The 20,818-nt window shown below is 38.6% G+C and overlaps 1 protein-coding gene across 2 annotated transcripts in view; it reads right to left on the bottom strand.

Annotated features, from left to right (window-relative positions):
- The window catches only part of Grid2 (glutamate ionotropic receptor delta type subunit 2), a 1,491,717-nt gene that overhangs the window by 414,713 nt on the left and 1,056,186 nt on the right, over positions 1-20,818 (bottom strand). For both annotated transcript variants that reach the window (XM_087659390.1, NM_024379.2), the window contains 1 exon segment: positions 13,818-13,919. In XM_087659390.1, the coding sequence (XP_087515516.1) occupies positions 13,818-13,919 (102 nt within the window).

The following is a 20,818-nucleotide window of genomic DNA, read 5'->3' as shown; positions in this document are numbered from 1 at the left end:
ATATAAGAAACGAACAACTAGAAATATTTTGTTGTGTTTCTTAGTTTGGTTTTAGATAGGTTTTCACTGTGTGGCTCAGGATGCTGGCACTCCTGGGCTTCTCCTTGTAACTTCTCTAGTGCTGGGATCCAGCATGTGGCTACCATATTTGGCCTAGAATTTGGATTGGCACTATGCCTTTTCTGTGTTCCACAAAAAGATATATTTGTACTCCATTTTCCCCTTGTGCATGCAACACACACACACACACACACACACACACACACACACACACACACACTTTTTAAGGTCTTTCCAGGTCAACAGAATAGCCTAAGTTGCTCCACAAAATATTAAATTGCTTTCATGCTGCAAATATTCTAAATGAAAATCCCATTTGCCATATTAGTTTTTACAATATAATATTGGAGTTTAACAGCACTGGAATTATTAAGTATAACTCTAGTGAGAAAGAGAGTTGCAAAAACATCTGTGTAAACTAGTAGAGAAAATGGGAAATAAATTCATACCCCATGTACATGATGCTCATCTTGGTAGAAGTCACTAGGAATATTAAGGTATATCTGGCAACAGATTATAAGGATGTTACCTCTGTCTTATGTGCTTGCTACCTCAGTGAAATGCTTAGCTCATCATACATGCTATTTTTGAAGTTCTTCATTTGAACTAGAGCCAATAGTTGACAACATTCTATGTAATAACATGCCTCATTTTAACCTCAGACATCATATGGAAATCTTCCAAGAAAACCAAGATGCACTGAAAACAGTTTCAGCAAGTGCAACTAATCATGGAGAATTTTAGAGAGAAGTATTGCTCTTAGAATGATGGCAGTGTAGCACTGTCTGCCTCCATGAGTGAACAGCTTTTCTTGCTGCAAAATGTTTACAGAACTACACTACACTGGACATGAAGTCTGTCTTTTAATTTGTGTGCTATTACTGGAAGCAAGCTGCCTTTGTGTATTTCCTTCTGTGATTGCAGCAATGTGTTTGAGCAATATTTTCTGTAGCTGCCGCTGCTCAATTTTTGCTTCACTTGGCTCAATTTCATGCTGCTACATCTTTTCTTTTGAAACATTTTTATTTATTATTTTATAAGTTCATATGTTAATATGTTTTGATCAAATTGAAGGTAGCCTCTAAAACAATCTTTTTACTTATGAAGCTTAACCAGTACTGTGATTTAACCTGCAGGACTACTCATGAGCTTCACTTAATAAAATATTTACTAAAAGCAAATGTTTTCATTTGTATATTTAGCAATTAATTTTTATATCACTGATAAAGACAAGTGTACACTCAGTTAGGCTTTCAAATAACAATCAAAAGATTTATCTTAATTTAGAGATCCTAAAGTATGAAAAACTGTCTTTAAATTTGTAAAACAGAGGGGAGGGATTTAGCTCAGTGGTAGAGTGCTTGCCTAGCAAGCACAAGGCCCCGGGTTCGGTCCTCAGCTCCAGAAAAAAAAATTTGTAAAACAGAGAAAGTCATCAATAAACATGTATCTGCACAATTCTACAGGGTTATTGAATCAGTTTATGAAGGATAGGCAGGAAGGTGCATATTTAATGCAGGGCAACTTCACCAAGAATGTTTTTTCAAGAGTTTTTGAAATGGTACATGGTGACTTGCTTCAGCAAGGAAACCTCCATGCAGCAGCTGTATTTTGCTAGCAGTGGTTCTCAACCTGTGGGTCATGACCCACCATGGGAGTCAAATGATATATACATCATAATTTATAACAGTAACAAAATTGCACTTATGGTGTAGCAATGAAAATAAATTAACGGTTGGGGGTCACCACAACATGAGGAACTGAATTCAATGGTAGGAGCATTAGGAAGGTGAAGAAGTAGTATGCTAAAGAAAGCTTCTAGAAGGCAGGGGTGTTGTGTAAACTGTATCTGCCTCAGCACCTGGAAATGTAGTATAGGTATTTCTCCCATGAACTGGGGAATGGGCATATACTACATTAGAGATGCCATTAAGCCATGAAAATAAGAATTAATTCCTAAGAAGTGTAGATATTCCTGAGACCATAGGACAGACAGCCTCTTCTGCCCACTTCTGCCCATATCCCTGGCCCAAGAAAAAACTGAATAGTGGCCTCTGGACACAGGAATATAGGAACAGTCAGCAGCCAGAACCTGGAGTTTCTGACTGCACCTGGAAGTGAACTGAAGCAGTCTCACAGCTCCCTGCACCCAAATCCCATGTGGGAGAGAGATCTGGACCCTCAGAAGTGGGGGCACTTCCGAGAAATCAGAGAAGACAACTACTTTCTGCCCACATTCCTGAGCCAAGAGGAAATCACCAAGTGTCATCTGTCCCCCCTGGGCACAGGGATTTAGGAGCAGTCAGGGGCAGAACGCTTCTGGTTTCTGCTAGAGCTGAGAGCTGAAAGCTAGTCAGCAAGAGTGCCTACACACCTGAGAGCAGAGCTCTCTGTTCCCAATGCACCTGGAAACAGGTCTCCAGGAATGCTGACATACAGGCCTACAGGAGGGTCAAGCCACTGTCAGAGACAGCAAGGTAAGCTAACACCAGAGAGACAAACTGATGGTGAGGCAAGCACAGAAAACTGACCAACAGAAACCAAGACTACTTGGCATCATCAGAGCCCAGTTCTCCTACCAAAGCAAATACTTCATATCTAAACACACTGGAAAAGGAAAATTTAGATTTAAAATCACATTTCATGAAAATGTGGACATTATATGATATAAGGACTTTAAGAAGGACATAAATTATTCCATTAAAGAAATACAGGACAACCCAAGTAAACAAGGAGAAGCCCTTAAAGAGGAAATGCAAAAATCCCTTAAAGAATTACAGGAAAACACAACCAAACAGGTGAAGGAATTGAATAAAACTGTCCACAATTTAAAAATGGAAATAGAAAGAATAAAGAAAGCACAAAGGGAGACAACCCTGAAGATAGAAAACCTAGGGAAGAGATCAGGAGTCATAGATGCAAGCATCACTGATGGAATACAAGAGGTAGAAGAGAGAATCCCAGGAGCAGAAGATACCATAGAAAACATCAACACAACCATCAAAGATGATGCAAAACACAAAAGGCTCCTAGCCCAAAACATCAAGGAAATCAAGGACACAATGAAAAGATCAAACCTAAAGATAATAGGTATAGAAAGGAGTGAAGACTCCCAACTTAAAGTGCCAGTAAATATATTCAACAAAATTATAGAAGAAAACTTTCCTAACCTAAAGAAAGAGCAGACTGGACCAGAAAAGAAACTCCTCCTGTCACATAATAGTCAAAAAACAAATTCACAAAGCACAGAAAGAATATTAAAAGCAGTAAGGGAAAAAGGTCAAGTGTCATATAAAGGCAGACCTATCAGAATTACACCAGACTTCTCACCAGAGACTATAAAAGCCAGAAGATAGTAAAGAGAGGTCATTCAGACCCTAAGAGAACACAAATGCCAGCCCAGGCTACTATATCCAAGATATTCCATGACAAAACCAAATTTAAACAATATCTATCTACAAATCCAGCCCTACAAAGGATAATAGATGGAAAACTCTAACACAAGGAGGGAAACTATACCCTAGAAAATGTGAGAAGTAATCTCCTTAGAGTAAAACCAAAAGAAGAGAGACAGACACAAAAACATAATTTCACCTCTAACAACAAAAATAACAGGAAGCAACAATCACTATTTCTTAGTGTAGCTTAACATCAATGGACTCAATTCCCCAATAAAAAGACATAGACTAACAGATTGGATACATAAAGAAAACCCAGCATTTTTGCTGCATACAAAAAACACACCTCACAGACAAAAACAGACACTACCTTAGAGTAAAAGCCTCGGAAAACAAATTTCCAAGGAATTGGTCCGAAGAAATTCTCATAAGTGTACATGAAGTCTACAGAACTCCAAATAGATTGGACTTATTAAGCTGGAGTAGACATTTTAATATCAAATAAAATCGACTTTCAATCAAAACTAATCAAAAAAGATAAGGGAGGACACTTCATATTCATCAAAGGAAAATCCACCAAGATGAACTCTCAATCCTAAATATCTATGCTCCAAATACAAGGGAAACTACATTCTTAAAAGAAACCTTACTAAAGCTCAAAACACACATTGCACCTCACACAATAATAGGAGATTTCAACACCCCACTCTCATCAATGGACAGATCATGGAAATAGAAATTAAACAGAGACAGAGAAACTCACAGAAGTTATTTGTCGGTGCCCCATACCAGCACCGACAGTTATGAACCAAATAGACTTAACAGATACTTTAAGAACATTTCATCCTAAAACAAAAGGATATACGTTCTTCTCAGCACCTCATGGGACCTTCTCCAAAATTCACCATACAATCCTTCACAAAACAGGCCTCAATGGATACAGGAAGATAAAAATAATATCATGCATCCTATGAGATCACCACAGATTAAGGCTGGTCTTCAATAACAACAATAATGACAGAAAGCCCACATACACAGTGAATGTGAAGAGTGTTCTACTTGATGATAACTTAGTCAAGAAAGAAATAAAGAAAGAAATTAAAGACTTTTTAGAATTTAAAGAAAATGAAGGCACAACATACCCAAACTATGGGACACAATGAAAGCTGTGCTAAGAGGAAAACTCATAGCTCTCAGTGCCTCAAAAAAGAAACAGAGGGAGCATACATTAGCAGCTTGAGAGAACATAGAAAAGCTCTAGAACAAAAAGAAGCAAATATCCCTAAGAAGAGTAGAAGGCAGGAAATAATCAAACTCAGGGTTGAAATCAACCAAGTAGAGACAAAAAAGACTATACAAAGATTCAACAAACCAGGAGCTGGTTCTTTGAGAAAATCAACAAATACATAAATGCTTAGCCAGACTAGCTGGAGACCACAGAGAGTGTATCCAAATTACAAAACCAGAAATGAAGAGGGAGACATAACCACAGAATCTTAGGAAATAAAAAAAAAACATTAGATCCTACTACAAAAGCCTATATTCAACAAAACTGGAACATCTGTATGAAATGGACAATTTTCTAGACACATACCAGGAACCAAAGTTAAATCAAGAACAAATAAATATCTGGTCAACCCCATAATTCCGAAAGAAATAGAAGCAGTAATTAAATGTCTCCCAACAAAAAAGAGCCCAGGACCAGATGGGTTTAAAGCAGAATTCTATCATACATTTATAGAAGACTTCATGCAAATACTGTCCAAAATATTCCACAAAATAGAAACAGGCAAACACTACCAAATTCCTTCTATGAAGCCACAATTATGCTTATACCTAAACCACACAAAGACTCAACAAAGAAAGAGAACTTTAGACCAATTTCCCTTATGAATATTGATGCAAAAATACTCAATAAAATTCTTGAAAACTGAATCCAAGAACACATCAAAACAATCATCCATCATGATCAAGTAGGTTTCATCCTGGGTATGCAGGGATGGTTTAATATATGGAAAATATCAATGTAATCCACTATATAAGCAAACTGAAAGATACAAATCACATAATCATTTCATTAGATGCTGAGAAAGCATTTGACGAAACTCGACAGTTCTTTATGATAAAAGTCTTGGAAAGAACAGGAATTCAAGGCCCATACCTAAACATAGTAAAAGGACTATACAGAAAACCAGTAGCTAACATTAAACTAAATGGAGAGAAAGTTGAAGCAATCCCACTAAAATCAGAGACTAGACAAGGCTGCCCACTCTCTCCCTACTTATCAATATAGTTCTCAAAGTCCTACACAGAGCAATCAGACAACAAAAGGAGGTCAAAGGGATATAATTTGGAAAGGAAGGAGTAAAAACATCACTCTTTGCAAGATAATATTATAGTATACTTAAGTGACCCCCAAAAGTTCCACCAGAGAACTACTAAGCCAGACAAACATCTTCAGCAAAGTGGCTGGGTATAAAATTACCTCAAACAAATCAGTAGCCTTCCTCTACTCAAACAGGCTGAAATAGAAATTAGAGAAATGACATCCTTCACAATACTACCAAATAATATAAAATACCTGGTGTGACTGAAATCAAGCAAGTAAAGATCTGTATGACAAGAACTTCAAGTCCCTGAAGGAAGAAATTGAAGAAAATCTCAGAAGATAGAAAGACCTGCCATGCTCATGGATTGGCAGGATAAATATGGTGAACCATATTTTCACCATTTTGCTAAAAGCAATCTATAGATTCAATTCAATCCCCATCAAAATTCCCACTCACTTCTTCATAGAGATAGAAAGAACAATTTGCAGATTCATTTGGAATAACAAAAACCCCAGGATAGCGATTAGTATCCTTAACAATAAAAGAACTTCTGCGGGAATCACCATCCCTGATCTAAAGAAGTATTACAAAGCTATAGTGATATGAATGGTATTGATACAGAGACAAACAGGTACATCAGTGGATTAGAATTGAAGACCCAGAAATGAACTCACATACCTATGGTCACTTGATTTTTGGCAAAGGAGTTAAAACTATCCAATGGAATGAAGACTGCATTTTCAACAAATGGTGCTGGTTCAACTGGAGGACAATATGTAGAAGAATGCAGATCGATCCATGCTTATCACCCTATACAAAGCTTAAGTCCAAGTGGATCAAGGACTTCCACATCAAACCAGATACACTCACAAAAATAGAAGAAAACATGGAGAAGAGTCTCAAACACATGGGCACTGGAGAAAATTTCCTGAACAAAACACCAACGGCTTATGCTCTAAGGTCAAGAATTGATAAATGGGACCTCATAAAACTGCAAAGCTTCTGTAAGGCAAAGGACATTGTCATTAGGACAAAATGGCAAGCAACATATTGGGAAAAGATCTTTACCAATATCATATCTGATAGAGGGCTAATATCCAAAATATACAAAAAATTCAAGAAGTTAGAATCATTAGAGCTAAATAACCCTACTAAAATTGGGTACAGAGCTAAACAAAGAATTCTCAGCTGAGGAATATCAAATGGCAGAGAAGTACTTAAAGAAATGCTCAACATCCTTAGTCATCAGCGGAATCCAAATCAAAACAACTGAGGTTCCATTTTTCACCAGTCAGAATGGCTAAGATCAAAAACTCAGGTGACAGCAGATGCTGGCGGGATGTGGAGAAAGAGGAACACTCCTCCATTGTTGGTGGGATTGTAGACTGGTACAACCATTCTGGAAATCAGTCTGGAGGTTCCTCAGAAAATTGGACATTCCACTATCTGATGACCCAGCTATGCCTCTCTTGGGCATATACCCAAAAGATGCTCTAACATACAACAAAGACACGTGCTCCACTATGTTCACAGCAGCCTTATTTATAATAGCCAGAAGCTAGAAAGAATCCAGATGCCCTTCAACAGAGGAATGGGTACAGAAAATGTGGTACATCTACACAATGGAATATTACTCAACTATCAAAAACAATGACTTTATGAAATTCATAGGTAAATAGATGGAACTGGAAAATATCATCCTGCATGAGGTAACCAAACCACAGAAAACCACACATGTTATGCACTCTCTGATAAGTAGATATTAGCCTAAAATCTCAAATTACCCAAGATACAATCCACAGACCACATGAAGTTCAAGAAGCAGGATAACTAAAGTTCACATGTTTCTCTCCTTCTTAAAAGGGGTAACAAAAATATTCATAGGAGGGTACGTGGAGGCAAAGTTTGGAGCAGAGCCTGAAGGTATGGCCATTCAGAGCCTGCCCCACCTGGGTATGCAGTCCATATATATGTGTGTATGTATGTATGTATGTATGTATGTATGTATGTATGTATGTATGTACTCACCAAGACTAGAGAAGATTGATGAAACTAAGAATTGCATGCTGACAGGTACCGGATATAGATGTCTCCTGAGAGACACTGCACGAGCATGTCAAAAACAAAGGCAAATGTAGAATGTGAGCAACAAACCATTGTACTGAGAATGGGGTCCCCATTGGAGGAATTAGAGAAAGGATTGAAAGAGCTGAAGGGGCTTGCAACCCCATAAGAACAACAATGCCAACCAACCATATCTCCCAGGGACTAAACCACTACTCAAAGTCTATACATGGACTGAACCATGGTTCCAGCTGCGTATGTAGCAGAGGTGGCCTTGCTGGGCACTGATGGAAGGAGAATCCCTTGATCCTGTCAAGGTTGGACCCCCAGTGCAGGAGAATATGGTGAGGGGGCTGTAAGGGGGGTGGATGTGGAGGGTAACATCCTTTTAGAAGAAGGGAAGGGGGATGGGATAGGTGGCTTATATCTGGGAAATCAGGATAGGGAATAACATTAGAAATGTAAATAAAAAATATCCAATAAAAGAAAGAAGAATTAATTCTTTAGGATTATATTTGTGACACAATGAAATATCAAGCAATGTAAAAATTTTATTACATAAAAATCAAATGGCATGTTGGTCATTTACAGCTAGCTGCATTAATTAATATAACAGCACCTTCATTATTCTTCTCTGCTAACACAAAACACTTCGTATACTTGATCAGAAACAAGGGTGACTTGCAATAGACAGAGAAGGAACTATCAGAGACACCAGAGGCAGGACCTGCCTGCCTGTCACATCTTCATTTCCTCTATTTCATGAAATATTTCTGTGACTTTGTTTATGGTAGAAAAATTCTACCATATTTTATGTGGCATCATTCTGCAAAGTGTCCTTGTGCTGCCAAACTAGGAACAAATGCCCTCACAACTCTGTTGTCATAATGTATTTAATCTAACCAATGAGAGGTTGTTTTTGCTTTTGTTTTTTCTTGTTCTTTTTGTGATTGAAAAGACAGGGAATGGCAAAGCACATGGCTTTTATAAGTGAACTCTAAGCCAAAGTTATCTATCCTTTTTTTGGCAACATGGACATGGAAATTGAGAGTTCACTCTATTGTGCTTTTATAAATGCCTAGACTTAATATACTTCTTAGAACATCTGATAAGGACTTGTGATATTCTCTGAAAAGGTCTAATCACAGGACAGTGCTGGTGCATGTCTACCCAGCCTCCCCCAACTCCTGCAGCCCTCTCTGTTTACTCCATGATGGAGGAGGCAAGCACATTCCGGCTTACTCAGGTTCCATGACCTTCTGGTTGAACTTTTCCCCCCAGGACAGGGTTTCTCTATGTATAGCCTTGGCTATCCTGGAACCCTCTGTGTAGATCAGGCTGGCCTCAAACTCCCAGAGATCTTCCTGCCTCTGCTGGGATTAACGGTGTGCACCACCGCTACCTCCCGAAGTTTTAACTGGAGGGAAATAAAAAGGGTTGGTAAGGCAGCAGCAATGAGACTAGAGTATCTTGTGCTTCTGTGTAGTTCTTCCTGGTTGTGGATTAAGCAGTGACTCTTTCTGCATCCTCTTTTTGTCCCAACAGATCTCAGGGTTACATCCTTTGCTCTGGTTCCAGCTGCTGAAGACCCCCTTCATGCTCTGCCAAACCCAGAGCTTCCCTAAATAACCAAGTCCGGGCGCTGCAGCATCTGTGTTGGTTCCTTTATTGCTCCTTGCTGTCCTTTGACAGCCAACTTCACTTAATTCCGTTCAATGAACTGACTGACTATACTACTTACTGCCTATTTCAAGGGTTCCATGTAGTGGAGTCTCAGTTTACTTGATCTATGTTTGACTGTTTATATCAGATCAATGAAATACCATTAATAATGGTAAATATGTGAGATAAGGATAGTCAGCTTCATAACTGTAACTGATGGTGTAAGTTTTCTAAGAGGTAAACGTGGATGAGTGGGGTCACTAGATTTCTGTTGTAATATCACAAAGATTAAAAATCATCCTGGGGACACACTCAAACTAATAGAAGAAAAACTAGGGAAGCATCTGGAACACATAGGCACTGGAAAAAATTTCCTGAACAAAACACCAATGGCTTATGCTCTAAGATCAAGAATCGACAAATGGGATCTCATAAAACTGCAAAGCTTCTGTAAGGCAAAGGACACTGTGGTTAGGACAAAACGGCAACCAACAGATTGGGAAAAGATCTTTACCAATCCTACAACAGATAGAGGCCTTATATCCAAAATATACAAAGAACTCAAGAAGTTAGACCGCAGGGAAACAAATAACCCTATTAAAAAATGGGGTTCAGAGCTAAACAAAGAATTCACAGCTGAGGAATGCCGAATGGCTGAGAAACACCTAAAGAAATGTTCAACATCTTTAGTCATAAGGGAAATGCAAATCAAAACAACCCTGAGATTTCACCTCACACCAGTGCGATTGGCTAAGATCAAAAACTCAGGTGACAGCAGATGCTGGCGAGGATGTGGAGAAAGAGGAACACTCCTCCATTGTTGGTGGGATTGCAGACTGGTAAAACCATTCTGGAAATCAGTCTGGAGGTTCCTCAGAAAATTGGACATTGAACTGCCTGAGGATCCAGCTATACCTCTCTTGGGCATATACCCAAAAGATGCCTCAACATATAAAAGAGACACGTGCTCCACTATGTTCATCACAGCCTTATTTATAATAGCCAGAAGCTGGAAAGAACCCAGATGCCCGTCAACAGAGGAATGGATACAGAAAATGTGGTACATCTACACAATGGAATATTACTCAGCTATAAAAAACAACGAGTTTATGAAATTCGTAGGCAAATGGTTGGAACTGGAAAATATCATCCTGAGTGAGCTAGCCCAATCACAGAAAGACATACATGGTATGCACTCATTGATAAGTGGCTACTAGCCCAAATGCTTGAATTACCCTAGATCCCTAGAACAAACGAAACTCAAGACAGATGATCAAAATGTGAATGCTTCACTCCTTCTTTAAATGAGGAAAAAGAATACCCTTGGCAGGGAAGGGAGAGGCAAAGATTAAAACAGAGACTGAAGGAACACCCATTCAGAGCCTGCCCCACATTTGGCCCATACATATACAGCCACCCAATTAGACAAGATGGATGAAGCAAAGAAGTGCAGACTGACAGGAGCCGGATGTAGATCGCTCCTGAGAGACACAGCCAGAATACAGCAAATACAGAGGCGAATGCCAGCAGCAAACCACTGAACTGAGAATAGGTCCCCTATTGAAGGAATCAGAGAAAGAACTGGAAGAGCTTGAAGGTGCTCGAGACCCCAAAAGTACAACAATGCCAAGCAACCAGAGCTTCCAGGGACTAAGCCACTACCTAAAGACTATACATGGACTGACCCTGGACACTGACCCCATAGGTAGCAATGATTATCCTAGTAAGAGCACCAGTGGAAGGGGAAGCCCTGGGTCCTGCTAAGACTGAACCCCCAGTGAACTTGTCTATGGGGGGAGGGCGGCAATGGGGGGAGGGTTGGGAGGGGAACACCCATAAGGAAGGGGAGGGGGGAAGGGGATGTTTGCCCGGAAACCGGGAAAGGGAATAACACTCGAAATGTATATAAGAAATACTCAAGTTAATAAAAAAAAATCATCCTGGGGAACTTAGACTGGATTTTTCACCTTTTGGGGACGTACTGGAAATATTTTCCTGAATAAAGGAGACTAGGGCAGTGGTCAGATAGCCAGTTTGAGTCCATTTGTAGATGGAAAACTAGTTCTGTAATGGTTATAATTTAAATGCACCAAGATTTAGAAGAAACGGAAAGAATAGAAGGTGTGTTATTCTCAATTTGGATGGAGAGAGCTTGCAAGGCTACATAACAGATTTAGACTTAGAAACATGCCTACAGAAACTAAATAAGAAGGACAGTTTCATATTCAGTCCCATAAATGGTTGGGTAAGCATGTGAAGTGATTTCATGCTGGCTGTAAGCTGTGTGGGTATAAAAAAATGCTCATTCAACTGGGCACCATACTGGTAAGTTCATTGCAGACATCAGGGAAAGCAACTGAGCTTCCCATCGCGGGTTGCCTTGGTTTCAGGATCCACGTAAGGCTGAGTTTACAGCAAACAGGCAGGTGAACCGAGGCTAGGTGGCATTACCACCACTGCCTTGAACAAAGCCATTCTATTCTTCCTGGAAATGAATTTAAAATGATTGGTCCTGTGAAGCTCTCCCTGTAAGATTCACTTTTACCTCATTCAGAGTTTAAACATTTCCAATTCTCCAGTCAAATAGAATCCCACAGGTGTCTCGCTTCTCTCTCTCATCACAGTGGGAGTTGAGAGAGCCCGATGCACTGCATAGGGGAAGGAGCTAAAAGGTCTGGAGTCCAGGCTGGCTGGATTTAGATTTCAACTCTGCTCTGTCATCTGTGTAGGCTTACACCTTTGTTTGTTTGTTTGTTTGTTTGTTTGTTTGTTTTGGGGTTTTTTTTGTTCCTTATTGTTGATTTGTTTTGGTCCTTCCTATTTTGGTGGTTTAAAATACTTTACACTGTGAATACCACAATAACCAAAAGAGCCACTCTATACAGAGGATGTCAGAGGGGATCTGACACATAGTAAACAACAAATTTGTACATGTCACCTTACGTAGGATCCACATACCAAACTGTAACCATACCCCATAGCTAGGATCATTGTGTTTTCTACTCTATGTGTATTGCCAAGTCTACCACATGCTAAATACTAAATAATTGTTTGCTTAGCAACTGAATTTTTAATTAGTTAATTTTCTTTAAAAGTTTATTTTTCTTTCTCAAAGAAAACAAAAGCCTATGCATTAGCTTTGATGGTGTTTGTCACAGAGCTTCCATGACCATCACTAGAAAAGAGATTAGCTTGCATTTCAATTAGTTAACCATTAAGTTAACTATTGTAACTATTAAGTGCAAATTGATATCTACACACTTAGGTTCAAACAGAAGCACATTCACATTTCAGTTGTAAACATTAGTGAAATCATTATAAGGGAGGGTTTTATTAAAACAACTAAAAATAAATTGTAGATGTGCTAAAGAATGGAATAGCTATTCATTTAGATTTTCTTTTGCAGATAGATGAAATAATTTATAAAGAAATTATGTTTAGACTTGGTTAATTCATATTAAACATACAGAGAATTGCTGAATTGTAATGAATATCCAATTATTATCACTGTGTCAAATAGCCTTGTTCTTTAATAATTAAAATTAGTATAATTAATAAATTAGTATAAAAGGGACCCTTTCCTACTCTTTAAAAAATCTACTCTAGGTTTAATTATGGGAGGGGGTCTGAGTGAAGGTAGGTATCCATGAACACCACTGCCCAAAAGGCCATTAGATTTAGATTCCCTTGAAGGTAGAGTTACAGATGGTTGTGAGTCACCTGATATGGATGTTGTAAATGAGACTCAGCTTTTTTATAGAGCAGTATGAATTCTTAGCTATTGAACCAGCTCTCTAGCCAAAGATAATATCGAATGATAAGTTACCTTTATTGTTTTTCCAACAAGTGTTTGTAATCATGATAATGTTCCCATATATCCCACTGACAGTATCGTGAAGACTGTCACACATACCTATCTTATTTGCTAGTACCTCCAGGAAGCCACCCTTGATGCTAGATAAGCATCTATTAAAAAGTGGGTGATCTCTTCATTGATATCTTTATGTGCCTCCTATTGTTTCAGTGATGGACATATTTGAGGGATCCCACTTCTTATGATGTCTAGAAAACTGAAAATCTAAGGATGATCCTGACAAAAGTACAGCTTACAGATCAGTTTCAGATTCAAGGAGCTGGGAGGCTGAGTAGCATGGTCATTGAAGCTGTCTTAAAAATCATAGCCAAGGTTCAGGTAAGAGCTCTTTTGAGATTATGACCTTAGTTAATAAAGGAAAAAAACAAAAAGATAAAGGACACTCTACCATCCCAAACTACAAGGCAAAGATGGAAATATGATGCTTACCAATACAGTCACCACGCGTAGAACCACACCTCGCATGTTATTCTCCAGTTTCTTGTCTGTCAGTGATCCATTCAGACCTGTGACAGGATTCCAGCACCCAAGCTGAAAAGGCAAAGAATCTTTGGTCACTTCTCTGACTGAAGAGCAGCCCCATCACCTCTGAGGAGGCCTTGTAGAGGACTGTGTGAAACCTCATGTAATAACTGGTAGGAAAAAATTATCCCTTTTAACAGCAGATGAAGCAATCAGAAATGGCGTCTCTTGCCTTTAAAAAGCATCATATGGCATATGTCAGAAGCCAGTATGCTTTACAAGAATCACAGAAGACATCTGAATTAATGAGGAGTCACACTCACCAAAGGTTCCATCACCATGATGTGCTAACTGGTAGAATAAAAGTACATGTAACCCTTGCAGAATTTCTCACTAATATATCGGTTACTGCACAACTTAAATTCTCTCCGAGCCTTACTCCATTAAACTGTACATTGCTTTTAGTGGAAAAAGACTTTTAAAATATTATTTAAAATATTAAAAATATTGCTTTTATATAGGGAATAATCAGATATAAAGTGCCTGTGTACTTTGTAAGTGTGTGTGTGTGTGTGTGTGTGTGTGTGTGTGTGTGTGTGTGTGTGTGTGTGTGTTTTAAGTATTAACAGCACATAAAAACATAATTTAGATTTTGGTCAGTGCCACTGATTTTTTTGGAATATTTTGACAATAATCTTTCCATGAAAACCTTATGTTACTACCTCTTGTAGTATCCAGATCTGAGGGTTACCAGTTTTAAAATTACTACTTTCAAATGTCAGAGGAATAAAAGTTGATGAGTCTCAATTAAAACTAAGGAGGAGAGAAAAAATGACAAGGCTCTAGCTAATGAATGCCAGGTCTAGAAACAGATCTGCCGGGAACAGGGTTTGTGCACAGTGGGAATGTTGTCAGGCCCTTATCCTGATGCCAGCTTCATGAGCATTCACACTGAGACTGGTTCTGTGAATGCACAAGGTAAAAGCGTAACCCAGCTTCAGTCATATTAGAAACAATTTGATTAATTGAGTGCTTACAGGGACATCTGGTTACTTGTGCCATTCCCTGCAATGATGATTTATTTCTTTGTACTGAGTTTTGTCTGTAGCTTCCACAGTCAACATACTGGCAAATGTCCCTCCAAACAAACAACTTGGGTGCTTCTTATTAGAGCCTAAGCATCTCTTTGAGCTCCCAAAAGGTGTTTAATTAAGAGAACTGAAATGTGCTCAATTTATTGCGAGAGACGGAGATGTCACAATATGATCAACAAAGCCAGGTTTTTCCTTATTAAGGTAATTTGGAAAAGCTTGATAATTGTTGGTTTCAACTGTAAGAGCACATTAAATTCATACCATGATATGTCATTCTTAGTTACATAAAAGTCTAATTAGAACTTAGATCCAATTAGCAAATCCAAATGTGTTGAAAAGTCTAATTATCAGAGATTGTGTAGCCCTCTTGCCAAATTTGCAACCTTATGGAAATTCCTTTGAGCTTTTGTTCTTTTCTGGGGTCACCCAGAGTCTATCCTCAATTGCCTTGTTTGACAAGCACTTTCTAATTACTTCAAGAAGATTTTATTTTTCTAGACTACATATTGGTACGGAAATGGCAATGCTGACATTAGTGAAGTCCTAGATCCCTAGATGCTGATTACTGGATTTCCAGCTTAACAAATGACATCAAACACTTATTAATGATGATATTGACCTGCTGCTTCAGCAATTACAAACATTTCTATTTTTTACCTCCAAAAGTATGTTTAGAGTTTGATCAAACTATTGTTACTTTGCCCATGGACCTGATGTCTATCCCACCAACTGACCTTGGCGTTCTCCGGGCAAGTGCTGCTGCATTAGGAGTGACGTTAGAGTAATACACAACATGGTTTTCCCAGACCATGAACCCTCTGAGTTTCTCTGAGTCATTGCCCCTTTTGAATACAATTAAATAATTCACTATCACATACATTCTAGTGCATTCTCTTACATTTAAACTGGAAATACCTACAGAAAAGCAGAGCAGGTAGAAATACGTAAATATCTGACATCCTACTTTGGCAATAGCTTGAACATTTATTTCTTCTCATTTTGCTCTCTAATTTTCATGTGTGTAAGACTGTTCCAAACACATGCAAATTTACATACATACAGGTTATAAGACACCTGGGCTTTCTGAATGATGATTTTAGTGATCTGTGATGTTATTTTATTCTGTGCCATCTTATGTGCTTGACAATTACACTTACCATGTTGTTCCTGTCTCTTAATACCTATAGATTGAACTTTGAGATTGGTGATGCTCTTGTATATGAATATATAAGAGAGTATATCAGCTTTCTTATGTGTGTATAAAGCCAAAATAATAGGTATTTCCTATGTAGAGCACATCTTGAAAGCATTCATAAATAATTTCTGAGTGTCAGTCACAGAGCTGAAATCTTTATGCAAGATGTTGAAGTGTCACAACGACTATAAGATGGCCCTGTTGCCATTATTTCTTAGAAATCACCCATAAGCTCTCACATAAGGTCATACATATATCTACTAAGAGGTGAAACTAAGGTTCCAACTAATTCCATTTAAGTTCCATCGTTAGGATTTTAAAATGATTTTGTCTCATGATTTATGGATCCCTTTGATAAATTCATGATCTATTTGAGGTGGTAGAAAACATATTCATGTTTCTATGTTAAGGAAATTAAGGTTTAGAACTGGAAGTGGTTTGCTCAAAATTGTCATCATAACTGTATAAGCATAATTGCAACATGTATATAGTATACAATGTGTAAATTAAATAAGGGTTTGACTTTTATTAACTCATTTAATTATCAAAACCTTTGAAGGACAGGACCATTCTTGTCCCCATTTAATAGAAGAGGGGTCTGAGAACAGACAATATATCGTATATTGTTTATCTATATAAGCAGTCAAGAGAGCCAAGCATTAACTGACCCAAAGTGAGATCATCCCATGGGAGAGATGCAACGCCAACACTGTCCCTGACACTCTGATTGCTTGCAGACAGGACCCTAGCATAATGAAAAAGTTTCATCCAACAGCTAATGGAAACAGATGCAGAGACGTATGGCCAAACATCAGGCAGATCTCAGGGAATCTTGTAGGAGAGTGGGGGATAGAATAGAGCAAGCCAGACCTATGGAGTTAAATAACCTGGATACATGGGGCCTCAAAAGACCCTGGACTACCAACCAAAGAGCATGCTGGGCTGGTCCTAAGTCACCACTCTACATTTGTCGCACATGTACAGCTTGGTTTTCATGTGGGTCCCCTAACAATTGGAGCAGAGTCTTTCTCTGACTCTGTTGCCTGTCATTGAACTCCTTTCCCCTACCTGGACTGCTTTCTCAGGCCTCAACAGGAAAGGATGTGCTTAGTCCTGCTGGGACTATCTCAGGGTGCAGAAGTGCCCAAGGGTCTTCCCCTTCTCTAAGGAGAAGAAAAGGGGGTAATTGGGGTAAGGGATTTGCAAGAGCAGGACTGGGAGGGAAGGAGGGGAGGCTATGATTGGCATATAAAGTGAATAAAAACATAAATTGTGGAAAGAGAAAAAAGGATGGCAGAAAATAAGTAGAGTGGGGAGAAAAACGGAGTAAACATAAAGTGCTCAAAATATTGGAATTTCCAGTTTGGAAAGATTGATTTAGTTAAAATGAATGCCAAACTCATTGAATTTCCTGTATGTGCTAATGATGTGTCTGAAACAGTGTATGATAGATGGTGGAATAAGCAATAGCAGCGTGCAGGTACAAGGCCATGCATTCACATCCTTTAGATGGATAATTCAGGTGTTAAGGTCTCTTGGTTTCTGTTCATGCATATTCATCTCTCGAAGGTTCACTCTCAGTTATTGTGCTTGATTATAGCAAGTCCTTCTGATAAAAAGCAAGACAAACTAAGTGACATTCACATATATTCAAACTACATCATCATCTACAAGAAGTAATACTCCTTGAATCAGAACAACACTGAGCAGCAAAATGTATGCGGAATTCTGAAGGGATTTAACCCAGGATCAAACTCAGAGCTTCTTCAGCTACCTCTCTGCTTTCATTGTTTGAAAATCTCCTTAACTTGACATCTCTGGAGAAGTGGGGAAGGTTGTTTTATGTCTGGTCGTGGTTTTGCTTTTGTTTCTGCTTTGTTTTGTTTTCAAAGAAACTGGAGGCAAATAGTGAAAATACACACAGTATCTAAAGATACCCTTAGAACCTAGAAGAGGAAATTGGATGCCCTGGAGCTGGATGTCGGTACTGTGAACTAAATTTCATTCTTCTTTTTTAATTGGTTGTTTTGTCTATTTACATTTCAAATGTTATCCCCTTCCCAGTTTTCCCTCCACAAACACCCTATCCCCTCCCTAACCCCTGCTGCTATGAGGGTGCTCCCCAACCTGCCACCTACTCTTAACTGCTGAGCAACTACCCAGTCTTACCACCTCATACAGACTCTCAACCAAGTGCTCTCCAAATAAAAAGTAAGTAAAAGTGACTCCTGTGGCATACGAAATCTGCAGAAAGGCCCTCTGTTAATAGTGAAGAGGATTTCTTATCTGGGGACTGTGGTGATGCCCCAGTGAGCAAAGTACTTCATGCACAAACATGGGAATTGGAATTTTAATTCCCCACCAACTTAAAGCTAGGCACAAGGGATGTACACACTTCCATAATCACAGTACTAGATTTCAGGGACTTGCTGATCAACGTTTATCTAAAACGTGTAGATTTAGAGAGAGACCTTGTTTAAAAAAATAGAGGTAAATACTTGAACTCCAACTCTGTTTTCAACACGTGCATTCACACATGTATATATATGCTCAGACACCCACACACCTACACACGCACAGGCACACACACACAGACACTGTTCAGAGAAAAAGACCAGAAATTCTACATCTTTACAACTGCAGTATATAGATTTCCTGTGTTTTCTCTTATTGCCTGAAGTCATTTCAGAAGCTTTAAAATGCTTAGTGCTCTAATTATTTCCTTCACTGGAGCTTTGGCAATAATAACCATGTAGCCTCAGTTAAATCAATGGAATAGCTTGTGTTCAACAAACTGCCTGATGCATTTGCATGAGCACAGTTGTGCTCTTAATATTATGCATGCTAACGACCAAGTTTATATATTTACTCTTTTCTCCGCAATGCTTTCACTTTCCATTGGCCACGGGCTGCAAAGGATGACTTTTGACTTGGGAGTTTCACATCACTGTTTCTCAAACAGCGTTAGATGTCAAAAAGAACTGAACTGTTCAACTTTAATTTTATGCTTAATAGTTTGTAGACTTTAATAAGGGGAGTCAAGAGAACTCTAATTGAATATGAATGGAATGACCAGCGTTTATGAGCTGCACTCTCATGGAACAAAGGAACTCTGGCTATATTATCAAAGCACCAGGGAGGACTTGACACACCCTGTGCTGAGAGCTTATGCTGCCACGTGGTGGGCTTCATCTACTTGCTTCCTCAGCCTTCAGGCTAAAAGGGAAACTGCCAAAAATGTAGTCAAGCTATCTTTAAAGCCAGCCATTTAGAAGTGTGCAGAATTTATTTGGTAAATGTTGTTGAATCTGTAATGATCTAGAAATATAAAGAAAAATGCTTGTGGCACATTGAGTCAGAAACACTCTTTATAAAGTTGCATGGCAATGTTTCCTCTTTAGACATGCACAGGAGTGTGGTGGCCCAGGAATCGTTCCAATATTAATTCTCTTTATGTTATTTTCCATCCGTAAAGTAGTTTCAATTTGTAAGACTTGCTCCCTGGGGCACAGTTATGAGCTCCTGTGGGTATGCTGCTACATATGGGCCATTGCCATAGTCTTTCTTTGATCTTACTGGAAGTGGCTTCTGTGTTTATCCTTATATAATATGTGTATGTCTGTGTGGGAACGTATGTTTTGCTATTGAAAATCAAAAGTGGGCCAATGAGATGGCTCAGAAGGTAAAAGGTGCTTCTCGTCGAGCCTGGGAATCGGAGTTCTATCCCCAGGTCCCACACAATGAAGAGGTTGAACTGACTCCTAAACATTGTGCTCTGCCCTCCATGTGTGTACCCTGGCATCTGTGTACATAAACCATAACACATGCAAATACATAAATCAATAGGAAAACAAAAGATCTTACAATATAAATAAAGTGACCTTATTAACTAATGTCTACAGATGAAGAATGTGAGAAACAGCACATCCCCAACACGCACACACATGCATGAGCATGCACATACAAGTATATAATTTCAGAAAAAGCTCAAATATATTAGGTAGTCACAAAAACCACTTTCAGTTATCTACTGCCAATTAACTGATTTCATACTAGAACATAATGATTTTTTCTTTCTTTTGTATTTCTTCCTGGTTTTAAAACACCATTACATTGGAATTACAGGCCATTCGTCCTCACAGTTAATTTTGTGTACTAAAGAATAAGAATGCTTATGTTTGAGCTCTTACCAACAGTCCAGTGGTAAGTAAATAATACTAGGCTTCGGTTTCCTCTGCTCTCTCATGGGGATTAGAAATGACTTTGTCATGGGGCTGTTGGATTATCTATTGATATAATATATGTCAAGTATTATGTGCTTAACACAAAGCCTAAGGAAGTAATGGTTATTTATTAGCCAGGATTCTTTTGTTCCTGCTCACTGCTGTTCTCAGAGCAGCTTTTTACTTTACTAATAAAAACACATCTCTAAAGATGGAGTTCAAAGCTATAACATAACCTAGAAAAATTTGAAAATTCCTGATGATTCAGCTAAACCCTTTGAACAATTAACACAAGAATTTCATGGTGGCATCCTTAGTCCTCAGCCTTGTGTGAGTTTTTCAAGATCATTTCAATCACAGGTAAGATTATTCTAAAACATGCTGGAGTATTCAGGGAATGAAGCCCATCAACTGACTATTTCACACAATTATTCTCAGGTCTTGGCTACACTGGTC

This window comes from Rattus norvegicus, chromosome 4 (assembly GCF_021556685.1).
Source record: "Rattus norvegicus strain SHRSP/BbbUtx chromosome 4, alternate assembly SHRSP_T2T, whole genome shotgun sequence".
Classification (NCBI taxonomy): domain Eukaryota; kingdom Metazoa; phylum Chordata; class Mammalia; order Rodentia; family Muridae; genus Rattus; species Rattus norvegicus.
Note: the sequence above shows the minus strand (reverse complement) of the source record. Positions and strands in the feature narration are given on the sequence as shown.